A 25,007-nucleotide genomic window follows, 5' to 3' on the forward strand; every position below is an offset into this window, starting at 1 on the left:
AGAAAAAGAAGAAGCGGAATAGGTCGCATCTTGTGAAAGAAGAGGCTACCAATTATCAAAACGATTATAATCTCTACTTCTTGCCTCTTGAAAGCCATGCTGTGAAACTTTCCTGGTCAGATATTGCGATGTTAAGTTTTATGGTGTTCAAAATAAGCACTAGATCTGAGACTTTTGTTGACATCTCGAAAGACCACCCTGAGTGAGTTTTATATGAGCTTGTAGACAATATATTTCTCATTAAACCAAAATCATTTTACGTGTACAGACCTGCTTTGTTTTGTACTTTTATTTATTTATTTTATCGTAGTGCATCCCTTTTTTTCTTTTCTTTTTTTGCAATTTTAATTAGCCTCTCGCATTCAACTCACTGTTATTGAACTTTTTGTTTTTAGCATTTGGGCATGAAGGCAATAAGACAGTGTTGGACGCTCTGCAAACAGTCACTGTGAAAGTCCCTCCTGAGCGTATCCCTCTCTGTGCTGTTGTATTTGTTGTGTTTTATTGTATTTTATTGAATGTTGACTCTGTTGCTTCTGTCTGTTCAGCTGGACGGAGACGCCATGTTCCTGGGCATGACAGAGACAGGCTTGGACTTTGGATCGACCAATCAGGTGAGATGTCCATAATATACTACTGTATATTTATATCACTGACATAGCGGCCTGTAAATTGCATCTCACTCATTATTAGGCCTGGTCCGAAGAATATATCGTCATGTTATTGATATTGGAATATTAGGTGATGCAATACCCATATAACCACAACAACATATCAACAAACAAAAATGGTCGGTTGCTTCAAAGCAGTACTAAGTAACTTGTTTACCTTAATAAATCCTTTCCGTAGTCCCTCTGGGGGTAATACAAGTGTTAATGGGATGATTGGGGGGTCTTTCATCTCCCCCTGGTGTCTCTGACCAGAAAACCACAATTGCAACTTCGCTGCCTACGGGTTGGAGGCGCAACTCACACTAATGGAATCACGAAGAAGAAGCTAGCAGGCTAACGGACAAAGCTAACTGTGTGCTAGCGCCACTTAAACAGTATTTACAGCCAAGTTTGAGAGAAAAAAAGTGATGCTTTGTGTAATTGGATGTACAATATCCCTCTCTCCCTTTGTCTTTTCTGTCAGTGTAGAATTTACTCTCACGAACAATTAATGAGTAAAAAACTGTAACATGCTCCGACACCTGCAGTGGTGCTTATGGCCTCTGGGGGCATGAGTTACTTAGTACTGCTTTAAAAAAAGTGCATTTTTAGTCATAATTTTACTAATCTAGTTCCACTTTTAGCCTCATTCAATATTTTTTAAGTCTTGTGACACTATTCATTGAGAAAACAAAACAAAAAACATGCTTCCAATTTTTGTTTATTAGATTTCATGAAACGTGCTGCCACTTGTTGTACATTTAAATGGCATGTATGCATGGTCACAAATACATTTCAAATTGCCTTATATGAGGGAGAATCATCTTGTAGTAGTAGGTAACATCAATTAAAGATATCAAACAGATAACTTTCCCCTCAAGAAAATATGGGACAAGCACATTTTATATATAGTATTTTCTATGTCAAAGGCCATACTAACCAAACCAGCTCATCCATACATTTCTTTAACACTATTGACAAAACAGTCTATGCCTCTCCATATAACCAACAGTACGAGGCAGGTGTGCAGGACACGACATAGTTTGTCAGTTGACTTCATTTGCACACAACAGTAAAACTTGTCTGTTTGCATGTTTATTATGTAGCATGAGATTTGAGGCGAAGTGGACTTTCCCATCTGTCTTTGTCTCACCTAATACAAAAAAACATTTGTATATGAGCAGTTCAAACAAAGACTAGACTTAAAGGCAGGGGTTTTCCATTAACATCTGTACTGTACATAATCTTCTCTGTCTAAAATCAAATTATATTTAGACGTTTCGTTTTTGATTCAACACAATACAATCCTGTTGAAACAATACATCAGTTTGATTGGCTTAAAATCTTGCAGCACTCATTTTAGAGCAAATGAAAGAACAATAGAGATCCTGACAAAGCTGCTTTTAAGTGTAAAAACTTGCCATGGTACTCAAAGCAAGGACAAATTTACTTCACAAATTTCCAGATTCATTTTGGGTTTTTCTCTTTTAGAAAGCCTGGCCTGTACAGTAATGGATATCTCTCATGTATTTGCTTTCCTGTTATAATCTCTTCTCTTATGCATTTCCAGTTCCTTGCATGGTTAGCTCATACCGCGGCGCCCGCACTCCTCCTATGAGATTTATTTCCGTGTCTTTGAGCTCACCTTTTGCTATTTCTGTCTTCAGTTATTTCCAGATGCATCAAGCAAACTTTTCTTCCCATCCAGTTTCACAAATCAATATCACTTACTGCGGACCCCAGGCGCATAAAGCATTACAATGATTTTCTATCTGTTTTCTTGGATGAGCGGCAGCGGTGAAGACAGTGCAGAGATATACCTTTGCCAGATAGTAATGGCGTTTTAAAAGAGGCGCCCTGAGGTGTTTTATCGATGGAACCGTTGAAAAGATATTAATTTACTCACGACTTAAGAGAAGCGATCGGGTTTTATTCAGTGTGACGTTTTGTTTTCTATGAGTGGGAGGAGAAATGACTGAACATGTGCATGGAACTGCAGTGACGGTGAACTCGGGGTCATGTTTCTCGCCCTAATGTTAATCCATGTGCAACAAAAGGTGTTGATAGAATTACAGAAAACCATAGAGGGCCATTCATAACTAAAACTAACAGCTGTTTATAAGAGGTTGTATCATTTATGTATAAGTCATTTATAGTACATGTTTTTGTACAGTATACTTGGTTTGGTAACGATACTTGGTTTTCGATAACTGAATGATGTAGAAATAAATAGATAGAATAGAAATAGAACAATAATGTGTGGAAGATCTGCAAATTTACAATATCGGGTTCATCTCCAGTGTCAAGAAATGTGTGAAAAATTATGAATCATTTGGGGGAAAATAAGAAAAAATGTGTCAGAGCATTAGGGAAAATTGGGAGAAATAGAGAACATATTAGTAATAAAGAATGAGCGAAAATTAGGTGGGAAAAATCATTTATGTGAGTTGAAAAGTCACTTGCTTTAAAGTCCCCAAAAGCATCAAAAATGGATCTAGAGATAGAAGGTATAACCAGCCCTAGTTATACGTGGTTTAGACTTTATTTAGACCCAATTAAAACTACTATTTAGAGCCTTTTTATAATTTGTTAATCTAGGTCTTGATCTGCGCCTGATGGTACTGGGAGGGTCAATGATTTTATGATGTGGCACTGGGTGTGAGAACCACCAAAATTACTTAAGCCTTTAGTCATTTTTTGGCCAAATTGACATTTTCGTTTCCTTGTAATAGTAGAAATGTATTGTCTCCGCGGGAAAATGTATTTGCAATGAGTAAAAATACACAAGGACAACATGACCACAACAAACAGATCCAAACATTGACAACATTTAAAGAACAGGCCTGAGCTCAGACCACGGCCCATCAACCTCAGTGTAATTATGTTAAAAACGTTACCTACGTTCTTCAAAACCCTCGCTGACAGACCAGCTGTCAGTCACAGACATTGCTGCATATTTATAGGTTTCACTTCTGGCTTTGTCCTCAGTCAATCAGAAGGCTTGTTACAAAATACATTTTCTGCCTAAGTCATCCCGAAAACCTTCCATAATGACATGGCAATTAGGAGGCTACATAGATAAGACGATACATAGGTTTAAAAAATGAAAAGAATAAATCAGATATTGTATTTGTAGAAGGTGATGCTCCAGAGAAAAAAAACAGGTTATCCTCCAAAAATGATGAAGAATGTGAAATTACAACAACATAAATTTGAATTATGAGTTTGACTCTGAGCTAATGTTTACCAAAAAAATGGCAGTTTTTTCAAAGCCAGAGCCTTTTTTTTTGCTTTACTCAGCCACCAGTCCTTCCTAAAAATCTATTCATATAATACATTATTCAATAGCTGGGTCAGTGTGGAGAAAAACATTTTTATAATCGGCATGAATGAGCCTCGCCTCCCAATGAGATTAAAACTTCTAAAGGTAATTGTTATGGTTAGCACTTTCGTATCATTAAAGCAAACGTCGTGTCACATGTTCAGCCTCTGTGTTGTAGCCTACAGTACAGTATTATGTAGTGTATTTGTTAGTTACCCCCGCACTATAGGGCCATATTAATAAGAAACACCAGGGCGGATACATTATTCATATGGTACAATATAGAAAATTCTCTTCCATATAGGGATCCATGATTTGATGTTTTATTCATTGAGTCGTGTCATAAGGAGAAGGGAGTGGTGTGCGCGGAAACTGAATTTATGGCTTTATTATTGAAGAACCATTGCTTCCATAAAGTCACAGAGGTTGTTGTGATGAATGTGGCCAATCCCTCTCAGTGTGACCCTCATCTGTGGAGCTTTTTTATATGTAGATGGGACAGTGGCTATGCGGGACCAATACAATGTAAAGGCAATACTTGAGGATACAGTGATGGAATTATTAGTTTAAATAAGGGTTTAATATGTAAGATTAGATCACAATGCAGCTTATTTTATTATTATCAAAACCTTCTTTCATATTATAATACGGAAAACTAAACATTGATGGCCATACAGCAGATTTAATTCAGCATTTACTGTCGTTTGCAAATATATTCGGTCATATTGGAGGTTAAAATAACTGCACCTTATATCACCTTAATAAATGATGAGCTAACACTTGCGGTAATTCATCACAAACAATTAATTAGTTAAGTGTGACTAACACTTAATAACTACTTAGCAATGAATAAGTGAAGTGTGTGAAGAACCATTCATTATGAGTTTGGTATTAAAACCTCTTAACCCCCGCCTTAACCAAACACATTTTCTCCAGTTCCACTTTAACTAAATCTAAAAAAAAATCTTGAAAAAAGTGTCAAAATGGCGACACAAACAAGACAGCAAAAAAAAGAATCAGATAAAACAAAACAGTCGACAAAAAAGTGGTGAAAAAGCAACAGAAATGCTATTAAAAAAAGCAACTAAACAGGCGACAAAAACGCAACAAAACAAGTGACGAAAAAGCAACAGAGACGTCACAAAATACGATAAAAAAGTGAGGACAACACAAGGAAAAATCTATTTTGTAAGGTCTTAGGTGAGGTGTTACTCTGACCTAAACACAACTGCAACTTTGCTGCCTCTGGGTCGGAGCCACCAATACACACTAATAGAATCACGAAGAAGAAGCTAACAGGCTAACGGGCAAAGCTAACTGTGGGCTAGCGACACTTAAGCAGTATTTACAGCCAAGTTTGAGTGAAAAAAATATCTCCCTTGTGTAATTGGATGTACAATATCCCTCTCTCCCTTTGTCTTTTCTGTCAGCGTAGTATTTACTCTCATGGACAATTAATGCGTAACATGCTATGACACCTGCAGTGGCGCTTATGGCCTCTAGGGGCATGAGTTACTTACTGCTTTAACGTGGGTGTTAAGAGGTTAACTCGTAGTGTTAACTAACGATTTGTTCTTGATGAATTAGGTGTAGTTTTTATAGTGTTATTCATTGCTATTACCATTTGTTACCACCTATATGAAACCTGCTCAAAAATAGCCACCACTACTTTACAGCACAGTAATAGTATGGTAATAGGAGGGAAAGGGGCCTAAAGTGTAATAATTATGGTAATTACATGGAAAAGGGACTCACACATATGTTCATCTTGGTAATATGACACTAGCTCTAACTCAGTATAAACATAATAATAATAATAATGATAGTATTGAAACAGGCAACATGCTTTATCCTTTGTTATCCCCAGTTACATTGTTATTCTCCATTACCTTACATGATATGAGACACCCTCAATGCAGGACGGAGCGCTACCGCAAGGCCTTCATCCCCACTGCTGTCAGACTGTACAATAAGACTGTGAAGTAACGCCGACTGTAACAAGTGAATTTCTCCTTTGTGAGATCAATAAAGGTTTATCTTATCTTATCTTATCTTATCTTATCTTATCTTATCTTATCAGGCTGTATACTGTGCTTTTAAGAAGTGCATCCCAAAAATGATTTAAAGTTTTAATAATCCATTTTTTCAAAGGTTTGGCTAATCATTCTTGTAACACAAAACATCCCACATGTCATTATCAAAGCCTTTTCCATAAAATTAAGCAGATGATGAATGAACGGCGGACTGATGTGAAGGTGCATTATAAAAAGGTACCATTATAGTAGACGAACAGTCATATTAAGCGCCATTCTTGCCACCTCTCCTTCGTGAATGATTAGTTGCATGTGTTTGTCTTCCTCTCGCCGCTCTCGATGTAACCTTTTCTTATCAGGGATTAGTTGCAAAGGGAACCAACAAGCAATTTATTTACTACCCCCCCTCCTCCCCAACCCCCTCTCTTCTTCCTCCTGTTCCTCCTGTCTCAATCTGCCAATGGGTGTTTGCCGTGGCTGCCCAAATATGAATTATTTAAGAGTGTAAATGAAGCTATATTTATGTTCGAGAAAGAAAAGATGACTAAAAAATAAAACAGTCCTAACTAGATCAATAACAAGACCTTAGACTAGATTTTATGGAAACGGTGAATAAACCGGGACTGAATTAAGGTCTAGAGACTAAACCAGCAAAAAAGGTCTAGGTTATACTGGTATTGAAAAAAATCAATCAATCAAAAGCAGGAATTGAAAAGAAATACAAACCTCAATTAAATGATACAAATGCAAAAGAAATTAAATGAAAGGTAAAAATGAATAAATTAACAGTATTAATTATTCTGGATGACAAATATTTTTGTATAGGTATCGTAAAAAGTATCGTTCAGGTATCGGTATCGAAAACCAAGTATAGTTAAAGTACTGGTATTGAAGAAAATGTTACGGTACCCAGCCCTATATGTGACTAAGCTGGGAACATTCATGTCGTAGCTCATTCATGTTAAGAATCTGAAATCCCCTCATAGAGCTGGGATTTTGACGTCAAAACTAACCAATAATAATAAACCAATTGAGATTTTGAGATGCAAACTACTCCAGTTCGTGTCTACATTGAAGGGACTGTACGGTGTTTAAACATGTTAAAATGATGTATTTTCCTCCGCCTACATGTTTCAGCCATGTCCTAATGTGCAGAATGAGCCCAGACCACAACTGCCTCTAAAATCCTGTAATATTTGTTCCTTTCCATATCTACAAATTGGTGATATATTGCGCACCATAATGTCTGCCATGTTTATCTCTCCTCTCTTTGTCAAGTCCATTTAAGTGCGTTTCAGTGGCCAAAGAAAAGCCTCCACTATTGAAGAGAAAGCACAGGCGTGACCTCTCTGTGTGACCTTGCTCCTTGTCGTGACCTCCCCCGTCACCTTTAACCTCCCCGTGACCCCTGGCCATGCATTGAGCATTGTTTTTGTGTGTCTCTTCCCGCAGTTTCGTGTGCCACAGCCCCCTATGAGCAAAGGGACACCCCCCAGCAGCGGATCCCAAAACTGGAGGAGAGAGGGCAACATGGGCGAAGCGCACCGACTGCCCTGGGTGAGAAGTTTGAGTCTGTTTGATAACTCTGCGGGGACTTTCCGATCCCAGGATGGCTGTAATCTTGATTGAATTGAAATTGCAGTTTGAACAGATACGGCTGACAAATTGCGAAGGCTGCTACTGCAAAATGTTCCGTCTTATGTGTAAAATCTGCTAACCCTGTAGTTTAGACCTTTACAAACTAGTACGAGTCTTGTATTTTAGCAGTTCAAATTTCAGCTTTCTCTCTCGAACGATCTTGCTCCTGGACATGCTTAAGATTTTCTCCTTGAACTGAATCTTGATTTTACAACAGAAAATTTAGCGGTGAAACTAATATGCATTGTCCCTTCTAATAAATTAATACCTGAAATGGAAACAATGAAAAGGAAAGAAAGACTTTCCAACATTAGGGCGATGGTTAACTGAAGATATGGGAGAGGCTGTCCTTCCTCTTCTGTATCTTTTACACTCACGATTAGCAGGGTCCCACACAAATGAAGTGATTCCTCAAGATTTCGTAAAGGACAGCGAGTAAAAGTTAGGATGTGACTGAAACAGGTTAAAAGCATTAGGTGAGATGTAACGACTTCACTGGAGGAAACCTTGAGGCTAACGGCTAACACAAAATAAAAATGAAAACTAGTGCAAAGTTTTGAACGAGCCTGCGCCAATAAAGGATCGGCCTGTACGTGAGTTGTTTACATGTTATATTGTCATTATAGCCTTTAGCTCCAAGATAAAATCCCAGCCCAAAACGAGCGCTGGCGTTTCCGCCATCATGTTGGATTCACATCGAACATGATGTTTTTAACACAGTGACTGCATCACACTGGGGTGAGGAAGGACGGCACAGATCTAAGTGTCCTGCCGGAAACCATGTGTGGGCACTGTGCATGAAGCCCATTCACCAAAAACTTCAGTTCTTCAATATTTAGGCCCGAGCGGCCTGCCGTCGCAAGGGCCTATTGTAATCGCAATCACAGCGCAGTGCGCGCAGCGCACTGAACCTAAGTGCGCGGAGCGCACAAAAACAGCGCGAAGCGCTGTCCCCATGTCAACCGTAAACTCACCATGTAAAACAGTGAAGCCCACACCGGAGGTGTGGGGCCTTTATACTTATTATTGCTTTAAAATGAATGGGGGTATATAGTGTGAATGGGGGTCTATAGTGGATGACGAGCGCGAAGCGCTCGTCATCCACCCAGGAACCCCACGGGTGCGTGCGGATCGTTGAAAGCTTTCCAAAAATGTATAATATAACATTGTCGCGAAAGCGACTATATTGTTTTTCTCGGAAATATTATTAGGCCCGAGCGGCCTGCCGTCGCAAGGGCCTATTGTAATCGCAATCACAGCGCAGTGCGCGCAGCGCACTGAACCTAAGTGCGCGGAGCGCACAAAAACAGCGCGAAGCGCTGTCCCCATGTCAACCGTAAACTCACCATGTAAAACAGTAAAGCCCACACCGGAGGTGTGGGCCCTTTATACTTATTATTGCATTAAAATGAATGGGGGTATATAGTGTGAATGGGGGTATATAGTGGATGACGAGCGCGAAGCGCTCGTCATCCACCCAGGAACCACACGGGTGCGTGCGGATCGCTTAGAGCTTTCCAAAAATGTATAATATGATATCGTCGCGAAAGCGACGATATTGTTTTTCTCGGAAATATTATTATTCTTTCTTTCTTTCTTCTTTCTTTCTTTCTTCTGCTCTTTGAGCAGGAATTTGACCCCCTGAACATAGTCGAAAACTCACCAAACTTTGCCCAAAATTCAGGTCCGGCGAAAAATTAATTAAAATGTGTGTTTAATATTGGGGAAAAAAAAAATGGCGCGACAGCGCCACCTACAAAAATCGAAATACATTACGCCAATGGGGGAGGGGCCGACGTAAACTTTGTCGTAGAGCGACGAGATTCGGTACAGATATTCGTCATGTGACGACAAAAAAAAAACATTATTGTGGCCACGCCCCCTGACAAACCGGAAGTCCGCCATTTTGACAGGAAGTCCGGGGAATGCTGAGTCAGCGTTTTTGCTTACTTCGCATTTTAACGAACTCCTCCTAGGGCGTTTCACCAAATGAGCTCAAAATCGCTCCAGCTCATCTCGAGATGTGGGGCATCAAAAGTTATCCAAATTTTTTGGCTAAGTTTTACGGTTTGTTTGCGGCGAAGCCGCAATCTTTCCGAAGTATTTTGCGATTCATCAAAAACTAAAAATCGCTCCCATTCGCACAAACAAACTCTGATTAAAAATCGGAAATATACATTTTATTGACCTTTCACCCCTGGACAAAACAAATGCAACAAAGTGACATTGGGCGCGATAGCGCCCCCTCCAGGTGCAGAAGAAAAAATGCATTATGGGAAAAAAATTAGTTTCTCGGAAATGGATGAAATTTGGCACAAAAATAGTTGATGGCGTCCCGATCCAAAAAGCCAATGAGACCCATATCGTATTTTGTACGGTGTTGCCATGGTGACGCCCGGGGCTCCCCATGTTATTGTAATGGGGCTGACACATGAATCTCACATTATGCAACATTACAGCGCGTTAGCGCCCCCTGTCAGGAGCGTGTGGACAGTGGTCATTGAAATACGGCCCGTCAGGGCCGTCTGATGCTAATTGTGAAATTAAAAAGTTTATGGGCGCGCTAGCGCCCTCTGCAGGCTGGAGCCATTATTCACATTGAGAGGCTAAAAATGTTGTTTTGATGTTTACTGACAACGATTAATGGCACATCAGGGCAATAAAATGCAGTGTGGCACCCTTGGTATGGTTATGGCACGGCAATAGAGGCGCTAAAGGAGGCACGGCCCGCGAGGGCCGTTCGATGCCGCTTGCGGCTTTAATTTCCTTTACTTTTCATTTTTTCCCCCTACCTCCAAGAACGTGCTGGTCAGGTTGGCCCACAGCGGTCTAACACCTCAACACAGTTTCGTTGTAGGGTTGTACAATGACAAATAAAGCACTTACTTACTTTCCATTTCATTTTTTGATTTATTAGAAGGGACAATGCATATTAATGATCACCAGTTTTATATAAAAATAGAACAAAACACTTAAATTAAGCCAGTTATTATTTCTTTAAAGCAAAGGTCACATACAGTATTTAGCAGTTAAAGCAGTACTAAGTAACTCGTGCCCCAAGAGGCCATAAACGCCACTGCAGATGTCATAGCATGTTGCGTTTTTCTACTTATTAATTGTCCTTGAGAGTAAATATTACACTGACAGACAGATAAAGGTAGAGAGGGATATTGTACATCCAATTACACAATGGAGATAGTTTTTTTTCACTTCAACTTGGCTTTAAATACCGTTTAAGTGGCGCTAGCCCGCACTTAGCTTTGCCCGTTAGCTTGTTAGCTTCTTCTTTGTGATTCCATTAGTGTGTAAGGATTCATTAATGTATACAAGTTACTTTGTACTGCTTTAACCGTAGAACCTGTCCTGTGTGTAACATGGAGGTTTCTTATTATATTAGTGCTAGGTTATGGTATTTTTTGCTTAGATGTATATATTTTAGAATATTTTAGGTTTTCTACTCTCTTGGTTGAGATAATGTCTATTACCTAAAGAATTTCTCCTCAGGGATCAATAAAGTAATTTTGATTCTGACTAATCTGTTACCAATGCCCACTAGTTAGTGTCTTTTGAGAACGTGTACCGCAAATTTAGGGTAAACTACAGAGATGAAACATGACTGTGATGCACTGCCCTCAATGCAAAGTGTTCAACATCTGGGGTCGGGGCCAAAAGTAGGTCACTTGTTACAATGGTGCATTAACATAAAAGCATGAGAAAAATCTATGCCAAATTATTCTTACATCCATATTGGATCATGTGAAAGGATAGAAAGAACAGAACAGATCCCATGAAACCCTATTAGTTTTAGGATGTGATAGATACAGCGTCATAAAAGTGGTTTCTAATCATTCTCTGTGTAACCAGGGATTAGCTGTGTCTTATCTTGACCAGCTGCTGTGTACGTCAATCCTTTTGCATTTAGCAACATTGAGCACTGAAGTCTTGTTCAAGCTTCTCTTGGCTTAAACAAAGCATGTTTTTTGCCAACAAAATCATAGTCCATAATACTGATAAAAGCAAAAGGTGCGAGCAGGGATTTGTCAAAAGCGGCACGGGAAAGCTCACTTAGTTCTGCTAATGAAAGATAAAATGCCACGTTATAATGAGAATTTAAATTTGCAGGTGTTGCTGGTATTACCATTACATGACTTATTATAGGGAGGGTTGTTCTCGCTGTTTCCGGTTTTATGTATTGAGAACATTTCCGATGTTTCAGTAACAGCAGCCTCAAGTGGGCGACCCGTGGGCACAAAAATTGGGGTAAAATGCTATGGTTTCAAAGCCAAACTGCACCACATTTCACCCAGCAAAAAGTATGAGTATGAATTTTATCACGTTTTTACTGTTGGGGTTTTGCTTTGACTTTACAGGTTGCCAAAAAATAAGGTTTAAATACATAACTGTACAAAAAAAACAAAAATTATCGCTTGTTCTTCGCTGATAACCCAACCCTAACCTGAGAACCCAATATAGCCTTTAAAAAGCTGACCATGTTTTACAATAGCAAATAAAGACGCTACATCCTAACAAACAGCTTCTTATCTACAACATAGTGGTTTCTATGTATTTAGACATTGAGTAAATATAATTGGCCGTGTAATGGAGGAACATCATTTTGCAATAAAAATGAAATTAGATTGGAAGTAGGAAGTGCAAAGTGCTCTCCGCGTAATACTGTCTCATGTATTATTATTGGGCTGATATGGACAATGAACAATCCCGCTCACCCGCTTCAATAAAATGCACAATGAAGCACATGATACGTAATTAATAATCAGATTTCATACCCTAGAATTAGCAGAAATGAGCAGGGAAAAAAAGTATATGCCTTAGCCCTGATTTTGTCTTGTTGGTCGTCAAGGAGACATTGTACAATATAAGGAAGGATGTATCAAATGAAAACTCTCTCTTCCTATATGCACAAGTATCACGCTTCTCATAGTCGCAGTTTCCAAAAGCCCTTGAAATATCGACATGCAGTAATACAGGCCTGTCCTTGGCGGTGACAAAGGCTGATATTGGTGTAATGTATGAAGCCGAAAGAGCCATGGAGTTGGTGGGAAGCGTTTTTAATGTGAACACGGCTGCTGTGAAAGAACTTAATCCTGACTACATTAGTGCTGCTATAAACCCGCGGTGCAGAGGGAACGGCCATTGTACCGAGTGAATGGGAGAGCAGCGAGTAATTTATGCACAAGTTCAACATAGAGAGACAGACAGACAGACAGACAGACAACACTTCGGAATCCGTGTTGAGAAAATACACTGAAAGTTACACTGAAACGGTCGGATTGTACAAATTAGGGCTGCACAGTTAATTGCGATTGCGCTCGCAAAGGTAGCAATGAAATAGTCTATCCCCCTCTGGGTTTAGCCTTAACAGAACTTCTGCAATCGTGTTCTGAAATGCATGAGATTCTTGAGTTAGTTCATATTTCAATCTTCTGTCAAATGACGCTGTGAACTGATTCTTGATTTGAAATTCAATTTGCAAATTCAATTAAGTTTAATCAAACCAGCTGCAAATTTAACCAAGAATAGGAAGGATAAACTCTTTTGTCCCATCAGTCCAATAATTTGATGATTTTACTATGTGCAATTCAAGTGTGAGATGCACCGATCCAGCTTTATTGCTTCCGATACCGATACAGGGGTTTGAGTATCTGCCGATATCTGATATTAACCAATGCCAAGAGACTTTCTTAAAAGTGGCTGCTGTGAGTGAAAAAATGTATTTCTCTTTTCTCCATTTTAAGATCAATAAAGTTTTATCTTTTCTTGTGCTGTTACAGATCAATTATCAGTTATATCTATTAATAAACTAAAAGCATTTATCAAGGTTCACTGGACTTTTTTATATCTCTGGCTACATAACAGGCTTTTAGGTCGCATTTATGTAACAGCTCACATGAAGTGATCCGATCATTACAACTTGTGCATTAACCTCTCAACTCCCGCCTGAACCGAGCACAGTTTGGCATTACCCAAATCTGAAAGCTTAAAACGAGGATGAATAATGCAACAAAAAAGTGACGAAAAGGCAAGAAAAGAGACACAAAACAGCAACAAAAACGTGGCAGAAATCATAATAATAACACAATAAAAAAGCATCAAAAAGCAAGGAAAAAAGCAATGACGAAATTTTAAAAAAAAAGACAAAAACAAGACAAAAAAACAAAACACTTAAAAATGTGACCAAAAAAAAGCAGTTTTGAAGGTCTTAGCTTTCAAATGAGGTGTTACTCTGGCCCTTTAGGTTGTAAGCTCCAGTCCAGAAGCTTTTAGATTTGGGTAAAACTGAACTGGAGAGAATGCGGTCAGTTAAGGCGGGGGTTAAGGGGTTAAAAATATCATCATCAACTAAAATACCAACACTAGGCCACTCCAGCAGTGGTTATGTTGTTTTATGAGGCTTCTTTAGATATTTCTATCTTAGTTTTTGACCCAGCCTTGATTTGTTTTTGTTAGCGTTAGCATGCTCACCTTTTAGTTGATGAAAGTTGTGTTTTTACAGTGGTGAGAGCCAAAACAGGTATATTTGTAGCTCATACCCAATATCGTATTTTTTTCGGTATCGGCTCCGATATCCGGTACCAGCATCATCGGTGCAGCTTCCACAATATCGTCTCTCACAACAGGATAAGCCATTAAAACATCTATTACTACTTAAGTAAAAGTCCTATCAAAAGTAGAGCATTGTGTTTTTTACTCATACTTTTGGGAGATCACTAATGTTTAGGTCACAATATGCGCTCGCCTTATCTACACGAAACACAATTATGTCGTGCATCCAAATTAATTGCTTGTCTCATCGAAATGATAGGAGCCATTGTCCCATTGAAAACCCACTGTCAGCAGTTCCCATCCATGTAGTTCATGTACTGACCTGAGTCATCAGCACAGAAATAGGTCACTACAGTACGACCATATAAGGGATCGAGAGGCTGCGGCTCATGAACTGAATCTCATGTATGAAATATCCGTGTCAACAAATACATCACACACTATTAAAATCTTTCCGTAACGCGATTTGAAGTTTGCTCCGGGGCTGGTGGAGGCAACTCGACACTAGAGCACTGTGTACATATTCAATTCTGCAATTACTGTAATACAAAGGGACCAAGTATTTCAGTTTTAACGATGCAAAAAGTAACGTTTGACTTAGAATCATGCTGAGGTCGTGGTGGAACAGGCAATCAAGAGTGAATACATTTATGAAGAACAACAATTAGTACAAGCTTCCTTATGACACGTCTCTGTTCTCTGAACTGACCTTCAAGAGAGATTATTTGGGTAGTGGGAATTGTTTAGGGCGTGGGCCTGTGATTTATTTGTGAAGTGACTAGACCATCCTCAATGTATTAAGACAAGTCGGGACACAAATGAAAATTTCAATTTATGGTTAAAAAAAATTGTGTGCGCTTTGACCCCGTTTCTATAGGTTATTATGTAAGGGATAAGGCCGACAAGAAGCCCAGGACTTATTTTTGAACTCCGGGCAAGAGTTATTACTCTTTAATCAGTTTTACCTGAAACTAGTTCCAGCTCAATTGTTTAGCTGCAGTGGAGTGATATACGTTTGCTAAGTGGTAACGTCACAGCTCCACTTCCGGGTCCCGTGATATGCGAGAAACTACAAAAAACAATCAATATTTCTGAAACTCAACGGAGAGTTTATCAGGCCCATTAGCCAAAATTGCTGTACCATTTTTGGCTAATGAGTCTGAGAAATAAGTAGGTTCAGTAACTCTCCGTTCAGTTTCAGAAATATTGATGGTTGTTTTTAAGAGTTTTTTATGTTTTTTCTCGCATATTTGCCGGTCTGCTAGTAACCGGAAGCGAAAGTCGTGACGTCACACTTTAAGGTGCTAGATGCAAGTTAGACATTTTATACTCACTACTGCCACCTCAGGTCATACGTGAAACTGCACCTAACGGCTGTAAATGAATGTCTTTGATTAATACAACAAGTTTCTTTTTAAACTGTAGAGGTTATAATTCAACTATGGTCTCCTCGCTTCATGGGAAACACTAGGGTTATAAGGTTAGCGCAGGTTCACTATGTTCATTGACTTATGGTTACTTTGGGCTTATGGCGTTGTAGGTTCTCAGATTAGTTTTGTCCTGTTTCGGTGGAGATTTGAATTATATTGAGATTATAATTATAACCTCTGTTTTATACTGTAACCCACAAGATGCCTGTGCAATTTCAAAGCCTGGAAATAATTGGATACAGTGCACAGCAACACATTACTCTTTATGATCACAAGCCATGTCACTCTCATTTGAGCAGTGTATGCGGGTTTCAGGGCGAAGATGAGAAAGAGAGAGAGAGAGATGAGAGGGAAATGGAGGAGAACATTAGAGGAGGATGACTATAAGGAGATGAAGAGTGAACTCGGAGAAGGAGCTGGTGTGTCCATCGAAGCAGAAACGCTGTCAGTGTCTATAAAAGATCTGCTCTGTCAGATTAGTACGAAGAGACTTTTCCTTCACTCCCATCTCTGTGTCCACGTCATTTGTTTGATAAAAATACATCAGCACACAGCGACTATTCATCAGCTTTAGGAGGCCATTTTCCCTTGGACTTTGAAGTACAGTTGTGGATATTTTTGTATGATTATATATGAATACGGCTTTAGAAGTTAAGTGTGAAAAGAGGAAAAATGCCTTGTTATCTCCTACACAAAACAAACATCTTAAAAAAAAGACACAAGTTATGCTTTTAGATGTTATTGTAGACATTTTTACAAATCATTCAAACCCTCCTAAGCCCCCAAAACATACAAAAACAGTCTCTTACAGTTTGCATACTATTTCAGTCTTTGTGGGTATCTCTTTGATTGTTATCTTCAGTAGTTCTGGAGATTTCTGAATCATTTCAAAAAGCTCGCAACCACAAACCCTTCATAAGATGACGATATGTTGCCTCTTCGAGTGAATCCCCCTATTTTTACCTGATCAGCAAAAAGTGCAGTAAAAGTGCTGCAAACCACAAACACAACATTGAAATTCTCAGTCTGTGACCTAGTGCTCTATTAAAAGCTGTTGTACTAGAAAGCCGAGGTAGTGGTAGACAAATCATTGACTGTTCTACCAAGGATTCGAACAAGGACGCTGCAGTGCAACTTCTTGGTCAAGGTTGGTCCAATTTTGTCTAAGAAAAACAAAACAAAACAAAGAACATCTCCAAAATGTGTTTAAGAAATAATCGCAAGGATCTTATTACTGAATGCATTAATCCACAATTTTTTTGCCTAACCCTTTCCTCGCTTTGTCTTCCAGTCCTACCCAGTTGGTGACGATGACTACAACATCCCGCCCCTGACTCCTCCCACTCTGCCCGAGCACATGATGCCCCCTCATCTGCCCCACGAGACGCCCTCTGCCCCGGGACAGTACCACCATCTGGACCCGCCCTCCGCTCCGGGACCGCACCACCCGTACCAGCTGCAGGGCATGGAGATGTCCAGGATGGGTTCAGGACAAGAGGGCAGGACGTTTAGCCCCGAAGGAGGCCCAATGACCAGTACTCTGTCTGTGGTGAGTTTGGTAGTATAGACCCTTTACTTCTTTGTAAACACTCCGGGCTTAGCTGGAGGCGGGAAGCTAGATTCCCATCTATTTCCATTGTAGCTGTTGTCATAGTAACGATAAACAAATGTCTAACTGGAAATATCAGATGAACCTTATTTTATCGTCTCAAATGCCGTTCCTCTTGTTCTTGCACCTTAAGCCACAATAGGACCACATTTTTTGTTGTAGTTTTACATTTTTAATCGCTAGTTTTAGTTTTAATCTTATTTCTGTTGATCACTTCCTGCCTCCAGCTGATGTCACTGATGATGTAAGCAGGAGGATTCAAGGATTTGATTTCTGGCAAAATGAAGAAGGTACAAACGATAACAGAATGAGCACAGAAAACATTTAAACTAAGACCTAAGAAATCAACTTGTCTGAGCTGTATTGTGACATAGTTGAAAAAACATACATCTGAAAAAGCTTGCAACAAAGAAAACTGAAATGCTGCTTTTCTGTCTATCAGTGTTGATAAATAACTAATATAAATACATAATTCACTGCCTCGCACTTGGTAGTATTTTTTTAATTAGTTTGGTGGATTTTTTTTTGCAATAAAATGTGTGTGAGAGATGATGTTTGTGAGAATTGGCTGTTCATATCAACTTCACCATTGTGATAAGAGAAAACCTTCACTTTCATTTTTGCTGCTTCACAATGTTGTTCAATGACAAGGATCTTTATTTGCACTCCTTTGAAACTCACAGTCAGGTTGCTCTTGTGCTGAGACAAAGACAACTTGTTTGTGGTTAAAATGAATTAAAGATTACAACTTGTTACTGCATTTTTGAGATACTTAAGCAGACAGCTGGTATAATATTTTGCCTAAACTCTGGTATATATCTGAGTGCTATGGTGAGACACAGAATGTCGCCCGGGGCAGTGTTATTTGAAGGCCAATCATGGCGCTGACATTTTCCTTAGATTTAAAATCTTCATTTCACAGTAAAGTGAAAATCCTGCTTTTAGTGCTGACATTCAGATGTGGCTCAGTGTGTCATACAGTAAAACACTGTGTGAAGTAACAACTCTTCTTTTTAGTTAAAATGAAACTTTCTCACCTCCCACGGCTGCTCTCTCCGTCTGGTTCTGCTGAGTCTTATCAAATGAAAATATCTCCCAGATTTTTTTTTTCACCAACTGTTTTCATTTCTTATCAGATGTGGAGGTTTGTCCTGTTCCTGTGTTTGCTGCAGGTAGCTCTGTGTCATTCATGTGGTGGAGCTTTGGTGATGTTGGTTTGTCTGTGATAACGCGATAACATGTGGAAAGGTCGGCTTTGGGCCAAGAGCACAATAGATTTAAATCATTTCATTTAGGATAAAGATGTTTTGCTTCACCAACAGCACAAAAAAACAAAATACACAAACGGTTCTCAACTGATTTTCTTCAATATTTATGAATAAACAGTACCAGAGACTGCGACTGTTGCTGAGTTTTGATTATAATTTCAGCCTCATTGGTTTATTCAAATCTTAAATCAGCAATCATCTCTGGAAAATTACAGTGTCATACATTGTATATAACCAGGGCTGGGCACTGTTAACACGATACCAGTATAGTATAAAAAAAAAAGGTACCACTTAGAGACCAACTTTTGATGCCTATTGGGCCCATTGAGGGACAGCACTAAAGGAAGTTACTTGGTTGTTTCACCTCAAATAAATGATACACATTAAAAGGTACTATACGGATTTTAAAAATATTTAAAATAATTTATTATCCTCCCCTTACATGTTTCAGCAATATCCTAATGTTCAGAACGAGCCCAGATCTATTCACCACAACTGCCTTTAAAATCCTGCACTGTCACTCAAAAAGGTGTTAATTTGGGTCCAAAGTGCTGTCATGCACGAGCTTCATACAGAAGCTGCGGTTATGCCTAAGACCTGAGGTGGCAGTAGTGAGTATAAAGTGACCAACTTAACATTATTGTTCTGTTTTCTGGTTCCAGATGACACATATTTTAGTACAGGTATCGAGAAAGTATCGTTGCAGTATCGGTATCAAAAGAATGTAGCGGTACCCAGCCCTTTATGTAACAGATTCATGCTATAAATTGATTGGAATATTTATGTTTGGATTGTGGCTTGTCATGCGATGATCCTGCTGGGTCCTGCGCCTTTTAGTGACTAATGCTACTTTCCCGTCCCTGCATTTGTTGTTGTGTGCATTGCAGGGACTAATTTACATTCTTTCCAAACACTTAAAGGTTTGTAGTGCACCTTATTAGCGACTCATTGACTTAATTGACTATATACATGTTATTAATGTAGTACTTGTTTATTACATGATTTTCATACCTTTACTATCCCTCTCTCACTGACCCTCTCCCCCTCCCTTTCTCTCCACCTCTGTTTTATCTGAACATTTACTGTCGGTTCATGAATTACGGTTACCAAGCAACCTACAGATCCACGGCCTTAAAGGGTGGGGCATCAAATCAGCAGCCTATTTCCTACAGTATGAAGGGTATACGTGTTAGAGTGTGGTATTCACTGAAGCAGGAGCGTGTGTTTCAATTCTGTTAATTCTACATAACCTTTAGCTAAAAAAAAAGGTCAGACCTAACCTCACGTTTGGGGGAAGACATTGAGAATTCTGAGTCATCCGCCGCTCTCGTGCCAAAGCAGCCGTTACCTGAATTAGTCAAGACTCATTTTGAAATATAATCGGTGACCACAGCTGAATAAACTTAAGATCACGGCTGTCACACGAGTGAGGCGTTAGTCAGCAGGTTTTCAGTTTTCCACTGAGTGACTCCTGCATCTCTGTCTTTGTAGCAGCCCTAAGGTGTTGAAGCCTGTGTCCTGTGATCATAAGGAGTGCTGCTTAGGGTTGTTAAAAATGGATACCCAGATACGAATCAATTCTAAATCTTGTAACTTGATATTTAAATGATACCGTGAGGAGCAGGTCAAAAACTCATTAAAATTCTAATGATTTCTCCTTTGCATGTGCACTATGGAGTAGGTAAGAGACAGGGGACATTTTATATACTTTTAGTTGTCTTTAATATTTGCCCCACTCAGCAAACATCTGCTCTTAATGCCCATCAACTTCAATTTGCAGACACTGTAAGGCAAGGCAAGGCAACTTTATTTATACCGCGCATTTCGTACTCAAGGCAACTCAATGCACTGTGCTTCCTTCCTCCTCTTTCTCTCTCGATAATATTACTGCGCGGATGTTGAAGTACTCCTATGATATTATTACGCCTTACGATATAGTGCCACCTTTTATCCGATTAGAAAATCGACGTGTTTGATTTTGTGTAACTAGACTTGGATCGTGGTTGCTTCTAACTTCACCCCAGTTTGGAGCTATACCTTTGCTGGTAGAGGCTAAATTTCTAACAATATTTGCGTCACTGAGCGCACACACAAAGACCAGACCGGTACGTATCAACTCGTCTAAGCTAAGGTAAGAACATATCTCAGTATGGAAAAATGGCGGCCTATTCCTTTAAAGCCACACCGCGTAATATTTAATCCAATAAATACTTTACTGGGACCGGGACATCTCTAGCTCGTTTCCATGGAGACGTTGATCAAAGGTAGTCAAATATAAGATTTATGTAATCCATATTTATATATTAAGTCCTCACCCAAGTCCTCCCTTTATTACCCACTGCAAAATAGCACTTTCTGTGTCTCGCTGGTCATCAGTCAGTGAACCAAGTTGTTTTGTATTAGTTTATCATCACAACAGGAGGTGCCTCACTGGGCTGCACAAACATTAAAACAATGAAACAAAAAAGACTATGTAATTTCCAGGCAAACATAATGTCCAAACAGATGAAATGTCTAAATAAGTTGTCAGCAAGAGATGGAAATGAAGCCGTCCTTAGACCCTCCTACCTGGTAAGAAAACCGGAAAAAAAGTCATTAGGAGCATGTTTTGTAATGCTGGCAAGTTGCAGTACAGTATAGTTCAAAATGTTAAGAAGTGCCCTTAGATAATTCACATTTGATAATTTTGAGTGTCAGATAGGCTATAGGCAAGCATCAAACGAGTATATAAGATATTGAGTAATGCATTAAAATAAAATAAAAAGCTTTAATATATTAGAACACACATTTAAAGCTAAAGGCAATCTTCATTCAACGTTCTTTTCCATTGTGTTTTAATGGGGCTGCACCTGTGAATGCCCCAGTAAAAAGTGGGATAATTAAACATTATTTGCCGTATCGTCCGCTCGCGTCTCTCTTATAAACCATTAGTCGTGGAAATCATCAACAGCCATTGACTTGACATTTACCAAAGTCTTGACCCGGCCGGTGCCAAAACCACAGCTATTATTTTTTTTCACAGTTTCCACGAGTTGGAGCATCAACCCGAAACCTCTTTCAGTGTTCAAAAATGTCAGCGCTGGTTCCACTTAAATACCACAGAGGCTGCTGTCGCTAAGAGTTCAGTAACGTCTTCCAGAGAGGGGCACCAAATCGAGACCACATCCGATGAGAAACTATACGTGCGCCGAAAGAGTCATTTTTTTTCTCATTTGGTAAATTAGGTGTGAAAGTTCAAAGGTGAGGTGGATAACTTTTGTTTTCCTCAGAAATTGGACTGAAAATCTCCCACTAATGACACATCTCAGCGGACAACTAAATTATACATACTGAGACTTGAAATTACACATTTTCAATAAAGGTCAGAAATGAGGCGTGAAAGATATGTTTTCATGTGAGGTTCTTTTTATTTCACGTTTTATGGTTGAGAAATCGGGCCAATAGCGACACAGCTTTCAAATTTCCCTATGGCGACAAAAAATGTGCACCTAAAAATTATAGACACAAATGAGTAGTTTTGGATCTTCGCCACTTCACAGTAATTTAAATGTCTGTACCAAATGAGTAAAAGACTATTTTCCTTGTCTAGTGGTTTCCAGGACCATTTCCCACTACACCTGTTGAGAACCACAGCTTTAGTCATTGTGGTTATTGTGAAAGACATCGATCATCCCATCTTTCTCAGGCATTTATCTATAAACCATTTGCATCTATGACTCAGGTACCGCAGTAAAAACAGCAGATGCTTTCCTCTGGTCACCTTTATCTCCAGCATAAACTATATCCTGACACATTGAAGGTGAATCACACTGGAATAAACTAAACGGTTCAATCTCCCTCCTGCACCTGTGGCCACTGTTGTTTTCTGCTCTTAAAGTCGCACACCACTTCTGTACAGAGCCAGTCCTCTTCTCCAACATCGCAGGGATTTGCATATTGTATTTGAGATAGATTTATAATCCTCCCAATTCATTGAATCTTGGGACAAGCTTTATAAATTGGAAATCTGGTGTTAACATTTGTGATTTCCATTGATATACAGGTACTCTCCATTTACACTCCGGGTTTGGGATGCTACTGTCTACCTATAATAATAATAATAATAATAATAATAATAATAATAATAATAATAATAATAATAATATAATATTTTGACCCATTTGTGAGATTTCTTGCCAGAAGCTCATGCATTTGGAAGTGTAAGTGAAGTCAAAGGGCAAATAATGCCAGTATCATATCCTCATTTGAGAATTAATTCATTTGATTTCAGAAGATTCTCAGTCAAAACCCATAATAATTGCAGGTCATCAATGTCAAACATGTCTAATTAAGTTATATATTTGTGTTTTGTTGTGTAGATGCAGCAAATGGTGAATTCCGACTCGCGCTTCACCAGCAGCCAGCAGCCGATCGAAGCCGCTCTGGGGCCGAGGAGCCAGTCTGCGATGGCCCAGCCGAGCCAGCTGTCCACCATCAACCAATCACAGCTGGGGCCCAACAGGAACTCCATTACCCACAATTCCCCCTCACCGCCGGGAAGCAAGTCTGCAACGCCGTCTCCCTCCAGCTCCGCTCACGAGGACGAGAGCGAGGAGACTCAGCTCAGGGTAAGAAAACGTTGAATGGAATGAATAAACCAGGAAGTGCTGAGTCAAGACTGGAGTCCTGTGGTTCTCAACTGGTCTGAGTGCTTAACCCGACATAGCCTCACTGTCACAGCTCCTGAACATGGTGGAAATTATAAGTTTACTTTATTTGTGGGATAGTGAGAGAGTTATTGCAAACTCATCATGGAATAGTGGAATGTGTGGTAATAAAATTTTGCAGAGAATTTAAGTTCTATTTGATATCGTTTCAGTATTTTATATTTATATCTATGCAACTTTTTAAGTGAAGAAAAAAAATCTTAATATTTGTGCATGTTTGACCTTTAAGTGACTCAGTGGCTTTATGGGTGCAGCATGGCACATTTGCTTTTCCTCACAGTGGCATTTATGACGCTCCAAGATCAAATGTGTTTCAGGGTTCGTACCAGAAAGTGACCAGAAGCCCAAAAACAATTGATTCTGGAGCATCATTGAGGCCACTCGGAGGAAAATCAAATGTGCTATGCTGCACCCATACAGCCACTGAGTCACTTAAAGGTCAAATATGCACAAATATTGCGATTGCGATTAAAAAGATACACAGTGCATCTTTAAGTAACATTTTAGAAGACATGGGTAATGGGATTTGCCAAGTGAATGAATGGTGAAAGTAAAAGTTGGGAATTGGTTTAGGGCATACTCCATCTAAGGCACATAGTTGTTAAAACTCCAGCCACTTGTGACTTATGAGCTCATAATGTAATGATAATACATTGGAAAATGCGTGGTTCTGGTTGGTTAGTTCTGACTAACTAGGTTCAACCAGCTAACGAGGCAAACCGCATTTTCCTGACCTGTTTCCATTCTAGCAAATTACACTGGCTGACTCAAAAAAAAAATATATATATATATTGTTCAGCAACACTGTGAGATCAGCCGAGTACCTGAACATCCTGAATGACCAGGTTACTCCATCAATGGATTTCTTCTTCCCTGATGGCACGGGCGTATTCCAAGATGACTATCCGAGGATTCATCGCGCTCACATTGTGAAAGAGTGGTTCAGGGATAAGGCTGTCACAATAATTACTATATTGACTTATTGACTTATTTAATCCTCAAAGTAAGCTTAATTGTTTTTCATGTTTACTGTAGGATATTTCAAGAGAAAGTACTTTTCGAACAAAGCTTTTTCTGTCATTTTCAAGCTTTAAAGCCGGTTTCTGAGGCATAAAAAGATCTTCCATAATATCGTTTATCGCGATATTTTCCTGCCTCGATATATCAAACTTCAGATTTGATCGTGACAGGCCTATTAAGGCAGCATGAGATGGATTGGCCACCACAGAGTCCAAATCTTAACCCCTTTGAGGATCTTTGGGATGTGCTGGAGAAGGCTTTGGCAGTGGTCACACTCTCCCATCATTAATAGATACATTTTTTTTTATCAGGCAGTGCAGTTACCAGGTTTCTAGTTAATACAGTGTTTATACAGGGTAAGGGTTAGGATTAGTCATATTAGCATGACATTTTTTAGCTGTTTCTCCTGTTACCATGACCACTATGTTTTGTGATTCCTTAACTCCATCCTTGTGCTGTAAAGCAATAAACAAGAAGCATAATTGAGTCAAACGAAAAAAATACGTCGAACTTAAGTGCAATGCTTACTTTCCCTCAGCGCAGCAACAGTCTGTGTACAGAGACAAGTGTATAGTAGACGATCATTATGTTAATTCCGAGTGTCATAACAAACCCATCAATATGAAGGAGATGGAAATCAGCTCCCACTGTTTTTGTGTCTCTCGGAGAAACAATACCAAACTGACTGTTCGTATTACGGCGAAATGAAACCATCACATTACGGGCTGAATAATGCCCCGCAACTTTACCAGCACATTTCCTATGCA

At 39.3% G+C, this 25,007-nt stretch overlaps 1 protein-coding gene across 1 annotated transcript in view; it reads left to right on the forward strand.

The window, feature by feature from the left end:
* tox (thymocyte selection-associated high mobility group box) overlaps nt 1-25,007 on the forward strand; it is a 48,791-nt gene that overhangs the window by 16,942 nt on the left and 6,842 nt on the right. The window contains exons 2-5 of the mRNA XM_079569075.1: nt 549-614; nt 7,458-7,562; nt 16,929-17,186; nt 22,873-23,121. Coding sequence (XP_079425201.1) covers nt 549-614; nt 7,458-7,562; nt 16,929-17,186; nt 22,873-23,121 — 678 coding nt within the window. The remainder of the gene's footprint in view (nt 1-548; nt 615-7,457; nt 7,563-16,928; nt 17,187-22,872; nt 23,122-25,007) is intronic.

Source organism: Gobius niger (assembly GCF_951799975.1).
Source record: "Gobius niger genome assembly, chromosome: 13".
Lineage (NCBI taxonomy): Eukaryota > Metazoa > Chordata > Actinopteri > Gobiiformes > Gobiidae > Gobius > Gobius niger.